The sequence below is a fragment of the Chelmon rostratus genome, chromosome 22 (genome assembly GCF_017976325.1).
Source record: "Chelmon rostratus isolate fCheRos1 chromosome 22, fCheRos1.pri, whole genome shotgun sequence".
Taxonomy (NCBI): Eukaryota; Metazoa; Chordata; class Actinopteri; order Chaetodontiformes; family Chaetodontidae; genus Chelmon; species Chelmon rostratus.
In genome coordinates this window covers 6697227-6711948 of record NC_055679.1, presented here as the reverse complement: position 1 = coordinate 6711948, position 14722 = coordinate 6697227, and the positions used below count along the sequence as shown (strand labels likewise).

General features: G+C 43.1%; 1 protein-coding gene across 3 annotated transcripts in view; it reads right to left on the bottom strand.

Annotated features, from left to right (window-relative positions):
• Nucleotides 1-2369: 2369 nt before the first annotated feature.
• Nucleotides 2370-14722, bottom strand: part of LOC121625557 (kinesin-like protein KIF21A) — a 33510-nt gene continuing 21157 nt past the window's right edge. For 2 of the 3 annotated variants that reach the window (XM_041963685.1, XM_041963686.1), the window contains 23 exons: nucleotides 14570-14681; nucleotides 14276-14464; nucleotides 13983-14182; nucleotides 13782-13889; nucleotides 13411-13479; nucleotides 13149-13294; nucleotides 12927-13065; nucleotides 12499-12693; nucleotides 12094-12189; nucleotides 10306-10471; nucleotides 9202-9259; nucleotides 8159-8213; nucleotides 7709-7923; nucleotides 7308-7481; nucleotides 7078-7110; nucleotides 6822-6958; nucleotides 6649-6733; nucleotides 6446-6535; nucleotides 6201-6359; nucleotides 5994-6111; nucleotides 5743-5913; nucleotides 5408-5607; nucleotides 2370-5269 (listed from right to left, as the gene is read on the bottom strand). In XM_041963685.1, coding sequence (XP_041819619.1) covers nucleotides 5212-5269; nucleotides 5408-5607; nucleotides 5743-5913; nucleotides 5994-6111; nucleotides 6201-6359; nucleotides 6446-6535; nucleotides 6649-6733; nucleotides 6822-6958; nucleotides 7078-7110; nucleotides 7308-7481; nucleotides 7709-7923; nucleotides 8159-8213; nucleotides 9202-9259; nucleotides 10306-10471; nucleotides 12094-12189; nucleotides 12499-12693; nucleotides 12927-13065; nucleotides 13149-13294; nucleotides 13411-13479; nucleotides 13782-13889; nucleotides 13983-14182; nucleotides 14276-14464; nucleotides 14570-14681 — 2973 coding nt within the window. In that variant the 3' untranslated portion in view covers nucleotides 2370-5211. Of the gene's footprint in view, nucleotides 5270-5407; nucleotides 5608-5742; nucleotides 5914-5993; nucleotides 6112-6200; nucleotides 6360-6445; nucleotides 6536-6648; nucleotides 6734-6821; nucleotides 6959-7077; nucleotides 7111-7307; nucleotides 7482-7708; nucleotides 7924-8158; nucleotides 8214-9201; nucleotides 9260-10017; nucleotides 10039-10305; nucleotides 10472-12093; nucleotides 12190-12498; nucleotides 12694-12926; nucleotides 13066-13148; nucleotides 13295-13410; nucleotides 13480-13781; nucleotides 13890-13982; nucleotides 14183-14275; nucleotides 14465-14569; nucleotides 14682-14722 lie in introns of all 3 variants that reach the window. The other variant, XM_041963684.1, reaches the window with a different exon arrangement.

The following is a 14722-nucleotide window of genomic DNA, read 5'->3' as shown; positions in this document are numbered from 1 at the left end:
CATTATATTTTTGACAAATGCATTTTTATGTATATTTTTATGTCCTTTCTTAGTACAAATACTGAAGGGAGCCTGGCACACACACACACACACATACAGGGCTAAATCTCATCCCAGGCCATTTCACATAGAAATTAACCTGTATTGATTTTAATCCCTCAGTAAATAGAAAGCACCTGCAGCTGTACAAATCACATTATTCAGATGGGTTTAACTGTGAAACAGGAGCATCCGGCGGGGCCATCACCAATCAATGTGCTCACTGAACAGATTAGAGGAGGATACACTAGCCGAACTCATCATAGATTATGCCACAATTAAACTGAAAGTGGAACTCTCGGCCCACGCCCTCTGTGGGAGAAGTCATTATTGATTTCTGGGGGAACTGGATCATCTGGCTTTTACACTGGTGTGCCAGGAATATGAGTATCATTTCATTCCCTCAGACAGTAAACATCCTGAATAGCTGGAAGGACAGAGACCAGGCAGTCAAGTATGAAAGCTTTTAGAAAGACATGCAGGTGTTTTCTAAGAACTTGTTTCTCTATTAAGATTTCTGTGACTCAGCCACCTGACCTGTTCATAGCCTGCACCGTAAAACTGAGCAAAGAGATGACTGTGAGCCGTCATCGTTTCACAGAAGTCAGACTCATGGGCTTATATAAGGTCACACTGTAGTCCAGTGTTGACTGTACTTCTTTCAAGTGACTTCATGTCACAAAAAGTGAGTCTATGCTTATTCACTTCCTTGCTGAGATTTAGGTGTGAGGACCGATACCACTCTCACGGTTATTTGTCAAATGAAGCTACAGCCATGGATGTTAGAATATGCTCGCTAAATGAAGTTAATCCTCCACTTAACCTGCAAAGGCAGTTCCTTCATTGGCCACTTGAGGCAGGATTTAAAAGCGAGTCGATCCCCATAGACCCCCATATTAACATGCCCAACTTTAAAACAGAAATATCTTTGTTTACATTTTAATGTTTACGGCCTGGTTAAAAAAAGATTTTGCTCTATATAGCTAATTTCTCTGGTCATGACAACTGTACTAGGCTAATTTTTTTTTCATCTAACTCAATCATTTAAATTATATTAAGGCTTCAGGTCATGCATCATGATGGGTATGGCCACTTTGAGTGGCTGCTAGCTGCTAGGCTTCAGCAACCAAACTTCATTCAGTCAGGCAGTGCCAAGATGGAGACGACCTGAGCCACTGTCGCTGAGCTTCACAATGGCTCTTCAGAAACCCATGAGTGACATCATCGAGACTATGTCCATGTCTTATACAGTCTGTGGTGGCTGTTTTTTTTTTTAACCTTTGGACAGAGGCAGGCCGGCTGTTTCCCCCAGCTTCTCATCATTGTGCTAAGCTATGCTAACCATAAGTAAGACAAGTAAGATGTTATCCAATAAACCAAGAAAACTTGTTAGTTAGCTGCCTAATAAAATATGTAACTAATGTGATCCTCTCTTATATACATTGGCTTGTATATGTGCATACCCTAAGGTCAAGGTGGCAAGCTGATTTCCCAAGCTGACAACGTTATGACATGATGCAAAATGAATTGCACTTAGCACAACGAGAAATAATCAGCTCCCTGTCGAAAACAGCAATAAGGAAATAAGTTAATAAGGTTGAAAGGTGCATTGTGGGTGTGTGTTGTGCCACCCGAAAGCACTCATTAGTATAAAGCGCAACAGGAAAGAGGCTCAACGCAGCACACGCAAGGTAGCGCGAGGCAGCGCGAGGCAGCCATGAGTCAACGCTCTGCTCCTGCGAGGCCAATTAACACTCTGCTGCTCTCAGTGCAGCTGAACATTAAATATTGATCCTTCCATCACTGTTCACATTAATTTGTGTCTTCAGGGGGAGTTTCTTACCCTTTTTCACCTCTCTCCATTTCTGTCTGCGTCTACTGCGCTGGAGTAAATCATAGGATACAATATGACTGCCTGAAGTTATAATTAAAGGAGGACTGGACCCAGCTGCAGATAAATGATGATTTAGTGAGGGCAGAGAGGATCCTCAGACTACTTAATTTGCTGTCAGGTAATATACTAAAGTTCCATATACTGCTTGTGATTTTTACTGAGTAGCAGTGCTTCCTTATCCTCCTCTTTACTGAAGAAGTATTCGGGGCATACTTGGAGGTACAGCCTGCCTGCCGCTGCCTTCATTAACCATCTCATATGATCAGACTGTGTCTTTTGAGTTTTTGCCAGGGAAACACAAAGCTCACAAATATCAAAGTTACCAGAATATCATATCCAGAGTGATCACTCGTCATTATACAGTACTACCACCATGTGGTCGTAGCACTTTAATGCATTACTAGAAAAAAAAAATGCAGACGCAACACTTGTAAAACCACGTTTTATTTTAAAATGCATCCTCACACATTTTAACCACTTGAAACTGTGCAGGAAAGAATCAGCAGGAAGAAAAGAGTCGTATTTACACAACAGTAAATTTACAGTCAAATTTCAAAATAAGATTCAACTACAATGAGAGGGATCATTATGATTTTAAGCAGCATCTGATTTCTTATCAGTTATGAATACTTACAGCTCATATTGTTTCTTCTGGGGGTTTATTTATCTCACAATTCAAGTGCAAGTCAACTTGTAACTAAACTATTTCACTCCTGTTTTCAAACGATGTTAAGAAAAGAACTGATTTAAAGTTGCAGAAATTGATTTTTCAGTGCAATTATTTTAGTCCCATTGATTTTAGCATCGCTAACGATGTCTACGTCCAAAATTCAAACCAGAGCAGCAAGTGTTTTTAAAGTGAATTTAAAGGATACTCATGATACAGTAGTTCATGATAAAATGGTTACATAAGGGACCGTCTGCATTTATCAGGGATTGATTCAACAGTCACTACCCACAGTTCAGGATTTATTACAGGCACTGATAATACATCTCTGATTATGGAGAAATCCATCCCATATATTCCGTGCAGTACATTGTCTGTGATGCTACGAGGCATTAGACGGAAATGAGTTCAACATCTCATTGATACGGAAGACAGCAACGTCAAAAATCAAGAAAACAAATAAATAATAGCATTTTAGACTCATGTTTGATGTTTGATATGATTCACTGTGCAGTTCACAGACACTAAGACAGCATCCACACACATCTTACAGGAACAGATATGTCATATCATATCATATAACTTCTTTAGAATTACAAGGTGCTTGATTCCATCAAATGAACGATTTACGTCTACGCTGCTTTGTGACTTTTGCAAAGGTTTCCTAAAATCACTTGCTGCCAGGGTCGTTCTTCAGCTTTAGAAGTGTTGCACAGCCGGGCAAAGTAAATACTCGGTGGGTAACCTTTTCATGGGAAGAATCAAAATCCTGGAAGTGACAGAATGGTTGCTGGAGATCTAAGAGATGCAGGTCAGAGGAGCCAGAGGGGAGCCTGAAGGTGGAGGAGGAAACTGAAACACCACTCCAGGCTACAAATGCTTGGAAACTGTCTGAAAACTGAAAGCAGACACCTTGCTGCTATTTGTGACTGCTGACAGCACGTCATTGGCTGAAGCTGTCTGGGAAACACTGAGACACCTGAATGTTTTAACCTACATGTGGCAGCTATCCTGCCTGCTGTTAAAAAGTCAATTCACAGATAAAAGCTCGGACAAAGCCAAGACCGCAATCTGACTTTTCCACGTCCGTTTCACCATCGACAAAATCATCATACCACAGAGCTTACAAAAAACAACGTATCAAATTTGAAAAACGATGGTCAAAACCAAACTGCAGTCAGTGACTACAAGCTAGATAGAAAGATAGATAGATAGATACTTTATTTATCTCCAAAGAGAAATTTACAGAGCTAGCTAGTTAAGGCTAGCTGGTGAAAGCTAATTTAATGTGTTCCTGCATCTTACCTTAGCATTTGAGTTTGTTAGACCACATAAATAAGGCAGTAGCTTATTTAGATAATAACAGAAAAAAGGTAATGCCAGTTAAACTAGTCCTGCTAAAGGATAATTAGCCTAGCTAGCTAAGCCTAGCTAAGCGGAGTAGAAGTAACTGCTGCCTCAGCCTCTGAAACTAAAGGCATTTACATGATTTGATGAGTTAAACTCCGTATTTACTGACAGTAGTTTTACAAAGCGTTTACGTTTTATATTTAAATCCTGTATTCAAAAGTATTTCATTAAAGATTACTTCATTGGTGCAAATGGACAAGAAAAGCTAATGGAAACATTTTGTTTGCAGTTTGTGTTTAATCTGTTCCACTGCTTGATTAAGTAGCTTTCAAACTTCAGTATGCAGGACTATTGTCGTTCAGCCATGATGACACAGTTTTATACAGACATTATATCAGTCAGCAGTTAATTCAGTGAACACTGACTTCAAGCCGACTAAAACACTGGAGGAAATGTAGAAATTTGAATAGGAAAAGGGGAAAAGGACCCTGTCAAAGGAGCACAGGTGGATTATTTAGAGGCCTCTGATGTTCCACTAGAAGGTTTGGCAGTAACAGCTTAAGAATAAGACCATCGCAGTTTCAGTAGTTATTTGGTCCTTGGTTACAGAGATCACACGCACACACATACGCAAAATGAGCAAAGACACATGAACACACAGGATAGACTCACAGTTATTGCTGGTCAGCAGCAGATCTCCAAGTCTTGTCTTGGGACATGGACCTTTTCAGCAATATTTGTTTCGATGGAACAACAACATGCCGCTAGGAAGCAAAGCATGTAACCAAAAGCTGTTTCTGTTCCTCAGCATCTCTGGCGAAGTTCTCAATACACAAAGAAGGTATCCACGTTGTTTAGTGCTGAACTCAGGAATGTAGAAAGCATAGGAGAGACTACTGGATCAACTGATGCAGATCCATGAGTCCATATTTTTCTGAAAGATGCAGTCCATTGCAGCTGTTCTGTTGTGCTCGGAGCTCCACCTAAAATATCAAGTAAAGTACACACAGCATGATGGACTGAACGCAGTCACATCTAATTAGACTTCCCTGAAACTGATCCCTGTGCACCATCAGTGAAGGATCAGTGTTTAAAGATAATTTTTCAATCTTGACCCCACACTTGCAGACCCCAGACCAACTTTGGGCTCCGACCAAACGCCATTCACCGGCGATGTGTGAAATGATTCACTTTGATTGGGCAAAGGGCAGCAGGCGATCCTCGATTTCAGGTGTGTTTGGTGATTATGAGAAAGCAGGTGTCAGTGGACTCCCTCCTCCAGAGATCCTTTGGCTTCCCAAATCTTCACTGTGCGGTCACTGACAAAACACACACACAGGGAAAAAGTTCAATAAAAACAGCTCATAATACTTCAGATTAAGTATGTTTAAATCCTATCACTATAGGCTTTAATTAGAAAAGGTGTGAGATTCAAATGAGTCTGTTTTGTGGCTCACTCTGAGGCAGTGAACAGTTGGCTGCAGTTGGTGGCCAGGCCGTTGATGGGGCTGTCGTGTCCCCGGACCTCGCCGAGGGGCGCGAGTGAGTCGGCGTGCCAGAGCCGCAGCAGCCCTCCTCTGCATCCGCTGAGCAGCACCGGGGAGCCCGGCACCACACCCAAAGCGCTAACCCAGTCTGCCTGGGCACTGACAGACTGCTGGAGGAAACAATGGCCAGAGTTTATTCCGTCTCTCGGATCAGACTGTCGCTTTAAACAAGCTGAATTGAAATCTGGAGAAAAAAAAGCTTCTGGCTACTGAACTAATGCCATGTCGCTAGGGTATCAGCGTACCTGTAGCAGCTGCTTACTGGCTAAATCCCACTTCTTGATGTAGTAGTCTCTGGAGCCGCTGTAGAAAACATCTCCGTGCACGGCCAGAGACTCCACGCCGTCCTGATGAGCGGGATCAAAGGTGTGGCTGGAGCTGATGCTCCCCTGAGCTCCCTCTGCCACCTCAAACATCTGGAGAAACAAACAGTTACTGCGTGCACACAGAAACCGGATCGTGTTCCCAGCTACGTGTGTGTGCATGCGTCTCTTACTTTAACATGGTGGTCTTTGGAGCCGGTGAGGACGACATCCTGCCCGTTGCCTAATTTGTCGACAGTCAGACACATGACAGGCCCCAAATGGCCAGTCAGCTTCCCCGTGGACACAAACCTAGTGAAAGAAAGGAAAGAAGAGGAGATGAATTCTGCTTTATCTGAATGATTTCTACGACTACAACTCTAACCTGCGTTTGAACTCACTTGCGGAGGTCCCACATGCGCACGGCGTTGCCAGCGGCAGCATAGAGGAAGGTGCCCGACGGGTTGAGGGCGATCTGATTGATCTGACTCTCTCCTGGTGGAATGGATAAACTCCTGACAGAGGAACAGGTGTCCCCTGAACCCACCTGGCCTGACGACCTGACATGCAAAGAAATACTCAGTATTTGGGGCATTAAACTTAGTCAAGCTGCAAAGATGTAGGAAGGAGAAGAAGAGTTACTTACGTGAGTGTGCGGATACACTTAGCAGAGTCTCGTATGTCCCAGACTTTGATGTAAGCAGTGGAAACAGTGAAGACGAGGCTAGAAGTGTACCTGAAATATAACAACAAATACCAGGAAGTTATTTATCAAAAGCTCCCCTTTGTACTACTACTAAATACTACTATTACTGCTATTTAACCTGTGCTGTTTGTGCATATTAACACCTGACTGAGACGACACTGCTGGGATGATCTGCCAGAGACATGATCTCCTGACCCGTCACCAAGTTCCAGACCTTACATGTACGATCTGAAAACACACACATGACATGCATGTCAGAGAGCAGACGAAAAGGAAAACTTTCATTTTCTGAGTTGCAGACAATTTAGCTTCTCACCTTTGGATCCTGTGAAGAGCAGATCATCCGTGGCGTCCACGCAGAGAACGGGTTTGGTGTGGCCCTCTGCTACATAGACACACTGAAGTTTGGCCCCGCGGCTGTTCTTGGGGGCCGTCACGGGGTTGATCACTCCCCTGTAACACACAGCGCACGACAAAAGCAGGATAGCTTTAAGTTTGTGTTTTAAAAGAAGAGGCCCAGTGGATTCCTATTTAAAAAGTGGACAGAAGATCAATTACTAGAAGAATGTTACCTGTGGCCTTCAAATACAGGTGACTCCTCCAGCCTGAATAAGAAAACACAGTAACATCAAGTCCATTACTATATAAAGATTTTTTCCTGTGCTCAGCGACAGAAAAAAGTCAATATAAACAATACATAATACATTTTTAATAGTGTTTGTCATTACGATACATTGGGTTTCTTGATGACTTGGTTTGCTTGGAATGATAAAATAAGTTATTGATGGTGCTTCTCACTTACAGTGATTTGTAGTCGCTGCCTTTAGTTTTAGCCTCTGCTGTGCTTAGCGGAAGTGTGTGTGCGGGTGCCGGGATGTGCGTGGCCATGGGTCCTTTCTCTTGCGCCTTCCTTCGGCTGAGGGGCGAGCGCTCCAGTTGCCTCCTCTCGGTCCCTGTGGGTGACCTGGATCCAGAACTACAGAAGGTGAAAGAGTCATTTTGTCCATGATGAACTGCAGAGTAGACTGAATATTACCAAACTGCCATGCAACCAACAATCTTCACTATTTTGGAGCAACTCAGTGCTGAATAATGAATTTGTGATAATAATCCGTCCACGAAATAAATGTTTAACATTTCAAACAGAGAAAAACATCTTGCCGTATTTGTCTACAACCGAGAAATGTTGCCTTAAACACTTACATGCCAGCTGGCCTGGCAGACAGTGCAGATGGGGAAACAGTTTGCTCGCGGTCAGGGATTTGACCAAGCGCGTTACCCTGCGTGTCTGCCGGCCCTTCCAGACGCTCCGAGAGGGGCAGCAAAGGGGCCGAGAAGTCTCCGGTGGGGGACTCACAGGACAGATCCCCACTGCCGGCGTACAACAACTCCATCTGGGTGGTGGTCCGCCTGCGAGCCTGAGGGAGCAGAATAGTTTGGCCCAATATTCAGCTGACTCATGAGTCAATGGAGCAGTTTGTGATCATCCCAACTCCTATAAATAGCTACTGTGGACTGGAAAAAGTTGCATTTATGGGAACTAAAATGGAACGTATGTCTTGACAAACATTTGTTACTACAGCAGACTGGACACAGAGGTCATGGCTCTACTGAGAAACTTTTTCACAGTGTATCAGATGCACGGCGCAGTACCTTGCTTCTCGGTCTGGATTCACCACATAACTTCATTAGATCTGATGCCAGCGTGCTGAAAGAAAGTCAGGGATTTTCGGTTACACCCAGCACATGCAAACACGCTACTGTCAAGCAGGTATAATGTTTACCATGTTTATTATCTTCGATTAGTACGCTAGCATGCTAGCATTTGCTAATTAGCATTAATTGTGTACCATAAGTCACAAACCTAACAAAACTGGAATAATGGAAATGTTGACATGATGGCGGTGATATGTGAAGGGATCATCAAAGTTATTATAACTCTAATGTGTTAAAATAAAGGCAGGTGGTGCCGCCTCCTCCAACTTTCTTTTGACATTTAGAATTCTGTGGTGTTTGTATTGTATTATTGTGCCATTTGTTGTGTTGAGGGGGTGTTTATACCATTTTCTACATCTTGGATTCTTGTCTCACATGTACAACACATATAGTAGCTCTATCATCATCACATTGCAAGTGTCCATGATGTTTTAATTGTACTAATAAAGTCAGAGGTCAAGCAGTTTAGAGCATAGATGATGATTTTTTTAAACAAATTTGTATTGCAGTAGGCTTGTACAGACTGTGTTTGACTGACATCTCTCTCCTGTTTGCTTTGGTTCCCATGTTCTGACTGGACCACATGCACCTTTATCATCTGCATTGCCACATAGAGTTTGGTAACACAAAGTGACTTCCAGCTCTGCCAAACATCAACCTGAGCAGAGGTCTAATCAGCTAGAATTAAACCCACCCGTGTGCTGTGGATGTGCAGAAACAAAACACAGCGTGGACGTTATAGGCCTTTTCTATAGCACAGGTGTAATTAAGGTTAACACCAGTGATGGCTTGTTCCATTTAAGTGTCCCAGTGAGCCGCCATGTGCAGTATGAAGAGAGCTGAAGTGACACGTCTAAGTGGATAATTAATGTTATCAGTTACACCTGTGATTTCCCACTATGACATGAAAAAGACCTATTCATTGTGAACACACAGAAAAACATACACTAACTGCATTTTAACAAGGCATCTGTATTTACCTGCCCTCGGTGGCTGGACTGGGGGTGGACTCGTCACTGCTGCTGTCATCTCCGTTTTCTGTCCCGTAAAAACACACACATTAACGCACATAGTGAAAAATAGAGCATCTCTCTTAATCTGGAGAGTGTTTTTCCTTAATGGTGCAATATATCTGTCATTAAACTGTATTTTCAGGCTGATTTAGGACACTAAATATTACAGTACAACAATGACGACAGCTTCAGCAGTTCACAACAAGGGGCACCAGGTTTAGTTTGGGGTGTCATTAGTGTAAGGTGACGGGAAGCTACAGTGTGGGATAATTTATCCTGTGTACAGGAATAATGGAGAAAGCAACACACACACACACACACACAGAGACACAAACACAGAACTGCAGACACACAAACTGCTGTGAACACGAGACTTTATCTTATACTCCAGCTCCAGTGTGGATTTTAACTGCAGTTTAATTTTAGTGACGACAACCTGAGTAAGCGGGACTTGCTAGCAGGTGAGGCAACTTAACACATCATGCACATCATGGCAGAGTTACTTTAACTGGTTAGTTTTTAAAAGGAGGACGGAGGGCTGATGCACACTACAAGATTTCTGAATCTAGCTTAGAAACCTCGTTACCACGATCACATTTAATGCATCAAATATAAAACACAACTACAGCTTGTCTTGAGTCATTTTTAAGGAAAGAAAGGCGGACAAGGATAAATTCCACATTTTGCTTTTCATTGGGGGGTACATTTACAGTGGAAATCTTGCAGTGTGCATGTGAAACGCTCTCTCGAACACAGTCACATTGCTATGTGTCTCATACTCACCCGGTGACAGGTAACCTAACTCTGAGTTCACACCAACACAACAAACAAAGAAAACAATCAAATCAAAATCAAACCCAACGATGAGAAAAGGGCTACTTTTTATTTTACAGGTCTGCTTTTTGCTTTAGAGAGAAGTCAGTGATGAACTGACACGTTTGAATCTTTTCATGAACTGTCTTTGCAATCTACAAAGAAAACAGAGGCCCTCAAAATAAAACGTAGCCACATGGTGAAAGGAATGTTGATTAAAAAAAGGTGATCGGTCTCGATTGGCTGGAGGTATCCCACCTTGCAGAGCGCTGCCCAGCAGAGCGTCCAGCTCCGGGTTGATCTCCGCTTTCTCCTTCAGCATGTGGAACAGCAGCTGGTTCTGGGTGGCGCTGTTGATCTCTGTCTGCTTCAACCTGCCCTCCATCACCTTCAGCTGGGAATCCTTCTGAGACGCCTGCAGACCCTGACAATGACCATGCAGCAGACGGGTTATCACTGCAGGCACAGCAATGACTTCTTTTTCTTGAATTCTCACAAACAGGCAACCCTTATGAAGGCTCTGCGTCTTCACCTTTAGTAGTCTATGTTGTTGTAATTACTTCCACTTTTTCTTCATTTGTTCTTTGCTGCCGGGTTGAACACACTTCCTCACAGGAGCAATTAGGTTTCATCAAATCTAATCTCATCTCATCTAATTTAAACCTAATTTAATCAAATTGGTCCATTTAAAGTCTCATTGAATTCGTCTTATAAAGGAGCCACGACAACGAAAGCAAGATCACATCTCCACACTCCATTTTAAAATCCAATCAATGAGGTTTTAGACTGGAGCACAGCACCATGACGGTAGTGTAGAAAGTCTTGAACAACGTTGCTCGTACGTTAGTTAATAAGCAGGACTACGTAGGCCTTTTTACCTGCCCAGTTTTATGAGCGTTAACAAAGGTGTGCCACAGGGCTCTATTCTAGGACAACTTTTGTTCACAATTTTTAAAAATAAATTAGGTAAAAATGTTAGAAACATCACAATTCATCTGTATGAGGATGATGCCATTCTATATACAACAGCGCCCTCTGTGGTCCAGAGGGATTTTTTTTTCTTTACAGCAAACATTCATTGATCTTAAATAACCGTTAACCCCAGATAAAACAAAATGCATGTTGTTCTACAGAAAGCTAAGTCCCATTGAAATGAATATTACTGCTCTTATTGGGATTCCAATTGAAAGAGTATCCTATTATAAATACCTTGGTTTCTGGATGACAAGCTCATACTTTAAAAACATGTTAATGAACTGAGCCTTAAAAGGAAAACAGCATTTTTGTTTCAGATTGTCTTAGTCAAAACTGCAAGAAAATTTTTAGTCAACCTCTTTACCTGTTATGGACTATGGTGATGTAATTTATATGCAATCTTAAGCCTCCACTGTTAAACCTCTAGATGCAGCCTATCATTCTCCTCTAGAACACATTGATATTTACAATATGACAGAGGTGGGTGTCAGTGGTTAGCAGTCAGAGGAGAACGGCACTTCATTCTGTTTATCTATAAAGCACTTCTTGGCAAATTAGTAATCTCTTATGTCTTCCTAACTATAAATGAAAGTTCACACTGCACTAGACTATGTGGTCCTCGAGGATCAACATGTCAGGACTGAGATAAGGAAACTGTCTTAAAAAAACACTATGCACCAAACAAAGACAAACATAAAGTCTTTTGATTGACATAGAGCAATGTGAATGTAGGCGTTTCATTTGAATCGATCTCTCATGTTGTTCTGTTTTCTGTAAAACCTGTTGATGTTTCATTTGTGCACCTCTATCATTTAATATGTACTGTAATTTAGTTTTATATATTGTAATCTTTAGATGTATTTTACAATATATGTGTTGTTATCAGGGTGTCATTGCAAAAGAGAGCTTGCTCTCAACATTTTTCGCCATTTAAATAAACATAATTTGTGCTATTTAATCAGTTTATGTTGGATTCACATGCTTGTTTGTTGTCAGTACGTGAAAGCAAACAAAGACACACTGATGAGATTACGACTGAAACAACACAAAGTCAGCAAGGGCGGTAAGTACCTTATTGATGGTCAAAGTCATGAAATGGTCCAGAAGGAAGCGGGCCTCTGATAAGTTACAGGAGCTGATCACTGCAGTCACATCCACTGTGTCCTCCTGTCACCCAGAATAAGGACACATCCAACAAAGTGGCATTGCAAGAAACACAGTCATAGCACAATGTATTTGACCAAAGTGTATCAGCCAATATTTAAAGGAATATTTAATATATAATACACTTAGTCGCTTTCTTGCTAAGAATTTGACTCCTACTCAACCCTTCCTGCCCTTCCTATCACTGTAACTTCTGATTGCTCAGTCTTTAAGCTCAATAATTATTCATTAACTATATATGCTATGTATGATGAGAGTTTAATCGAGTGAATGTGCCACATGAGTCTGAGGCTGTGCAGCGCCTTGCCTCACCTTGGCCTCCTCCATCTGCATGATGTTGGCCTGACAGTCAGCGATGCTGTCATTGATATAGTCGATGTTGGCGCTCAGAGACTCCAGCTCCTCGTTCAGCGAGGCCAGGGAGCGGTCGGCGTCTGCACCGTCCACCGCCATCTTCTCTCTTTTTCTGGACACTCGCTCCCTCCGCCTGGTCAGCTCCTCCCGTTGCTGGAGTGGAGGCAGAGTTTGGGCAGAAGGAATTGAGATGGGACAGGAAAAAATGAGGGACAAAGAAGCCAGTGCACACAGGTTTTTACAGATTTTAAAAAACACATACAAATCCTGCAAAGGTTTCACAGACAAATACTATTTCCCATTTATTTTAAAGGAACACAATTTCTTCCACGTTGCTCTATTTTTCCACGACTATCTTGAATCTGATGAGATGAGTGATGAGCTACCTTCAGCAGTCTGTTCATATCTGTCTCCATGTTAGAGATGGTCATCCTCTGCATGATGATGTCAGTGACACGTCTCTCCAGTGACTGCCATTTGGCCCTGGCTGTCCTGCTGATGCTTCCCATCCACACTGGGGAACTCCTGCGGAGCGAGACATGGCTCTTGTAGAATTGTTAACCGTGTAAACACACCGTAACGCACGTAAACATGCTCAGATGACATACCTGGCTCCATTGGACGGGGACACTCCAGAGGTATGCATCCTTCCCGGGGTGGCTCTATGTGAGGGCTCCTGGAGAGGTTCAGGTAAGCTCACCTTCCTGCTCGCCTTCCCGGACACGGGCCTCACCTGTCGCCGAAGAGCTGTCACCTGACGCAGTTCAAAGAAAGAGTGATTTTGCATATTAGAGTGGAACGAAAGTGGATGCAAACCTACCATCCATACTCTCCCCTACGACAGTGTGTGTGTGTGTGTTTGTGTCACACCTCTTCATTCTTCCTGCGAAGAATCAGCTCCTGTTGTCTTTTCTGGGCCTCCATCTGCTTCAGTTGGTGCTGGAGGAAGAAATGATATCGTCATCTACAGTGAAGGTAAACAGTGGTACACTATGACCCTAACTATGTAGCCATGACAAGAGTCATCCAAGGACTTCAACAAATACGTCCTTTTTACATCATCACCTTTGAACTTGCATCAGTTTGAGTGCACTACCTATGATGCATTAAATATTTAATAACACTTTACATTAAGGTAACACATATTCACCATTAACTAGTTGCTTGCTAGCATGCATGTTAGTAGCATATTGTCAGAAAAGGAATGAATAGCTCTGTTTGAATGTTGCCATCTTCGTTACCTCAGCTCTGCGCTGCTCTTTCTTTAGAGAGGCGATCTCCCTGTTCCTCCTGGTCTCTGTGGCTCTGTTTCTCTCCTGCTGCTCCTTCATCTGGCGCATCAGCGCCACCTGGTGGAAAAATGTGCGGCAGCAGGAAGAAAAATCAGCGTTGCAACAAGACAAATGTGAAAGAGAAAGCGGAAACAAGACCTATCCCTTTACCTTGGTCTTCTTCATCTCGGTCACATCCAGCTGGAGCTTCTTGAGCTGCTTCTCGTACTGTGATTGGTTCTTCAGCAGGCGGGCGTGCTCCTTCTGAGCCGACTGGAGCTTCTGCAGCTCTTTGTTCATGGAGCTCAGCTTCCTCTCATACTCCGCTTTGATCCTCTTGGCCTTCTCCTCCGTGCCTGACTCCACTGAGCCTGGAGATGAACATGAAAACAATGAGGGAACAGCCTTTTCATTTGCTTTGGTTTCTTTATCTTACCTGTTTCAGAGGTGCACGTGTCTCTTACCCATATTATGCAGGACCTTGTCCCTCTCCAGCTGTGTGTCTTTGATCTTGTTCTGCAGCATCATCAGCTTCTGCTCGTACTGCTGCTTGAGAGTGTGCAGACGCCGCTGGCTGTTCTCCAGCTCGTCTATCAGCTTCTGCTTGATGGCGATCTCACAGGTGATGTTGGCCAGGTCGGCCTGGACGTTCTCTGCCGCACAAGCCCATTGTCAGATCCCCATGCCTCTACCACTTTAAGACCAAGAAGAAGAAGCTGCCCTGCACACAATGGCTTCCTCGCTACAGCTAATTGTACCTTTCTCCTCCAGTTCTTCAGAGTCAGACTCGTCAGACGTCTCATCTCCCGCCATGTCGTAGTCCTCCTCCTCTCCATCTGCGTCCTCGCCCTCTTCGTGGTCGCTGCCCTCCTGGCAACATGGAAGCACACACACTAAGAAATGTGTGATGA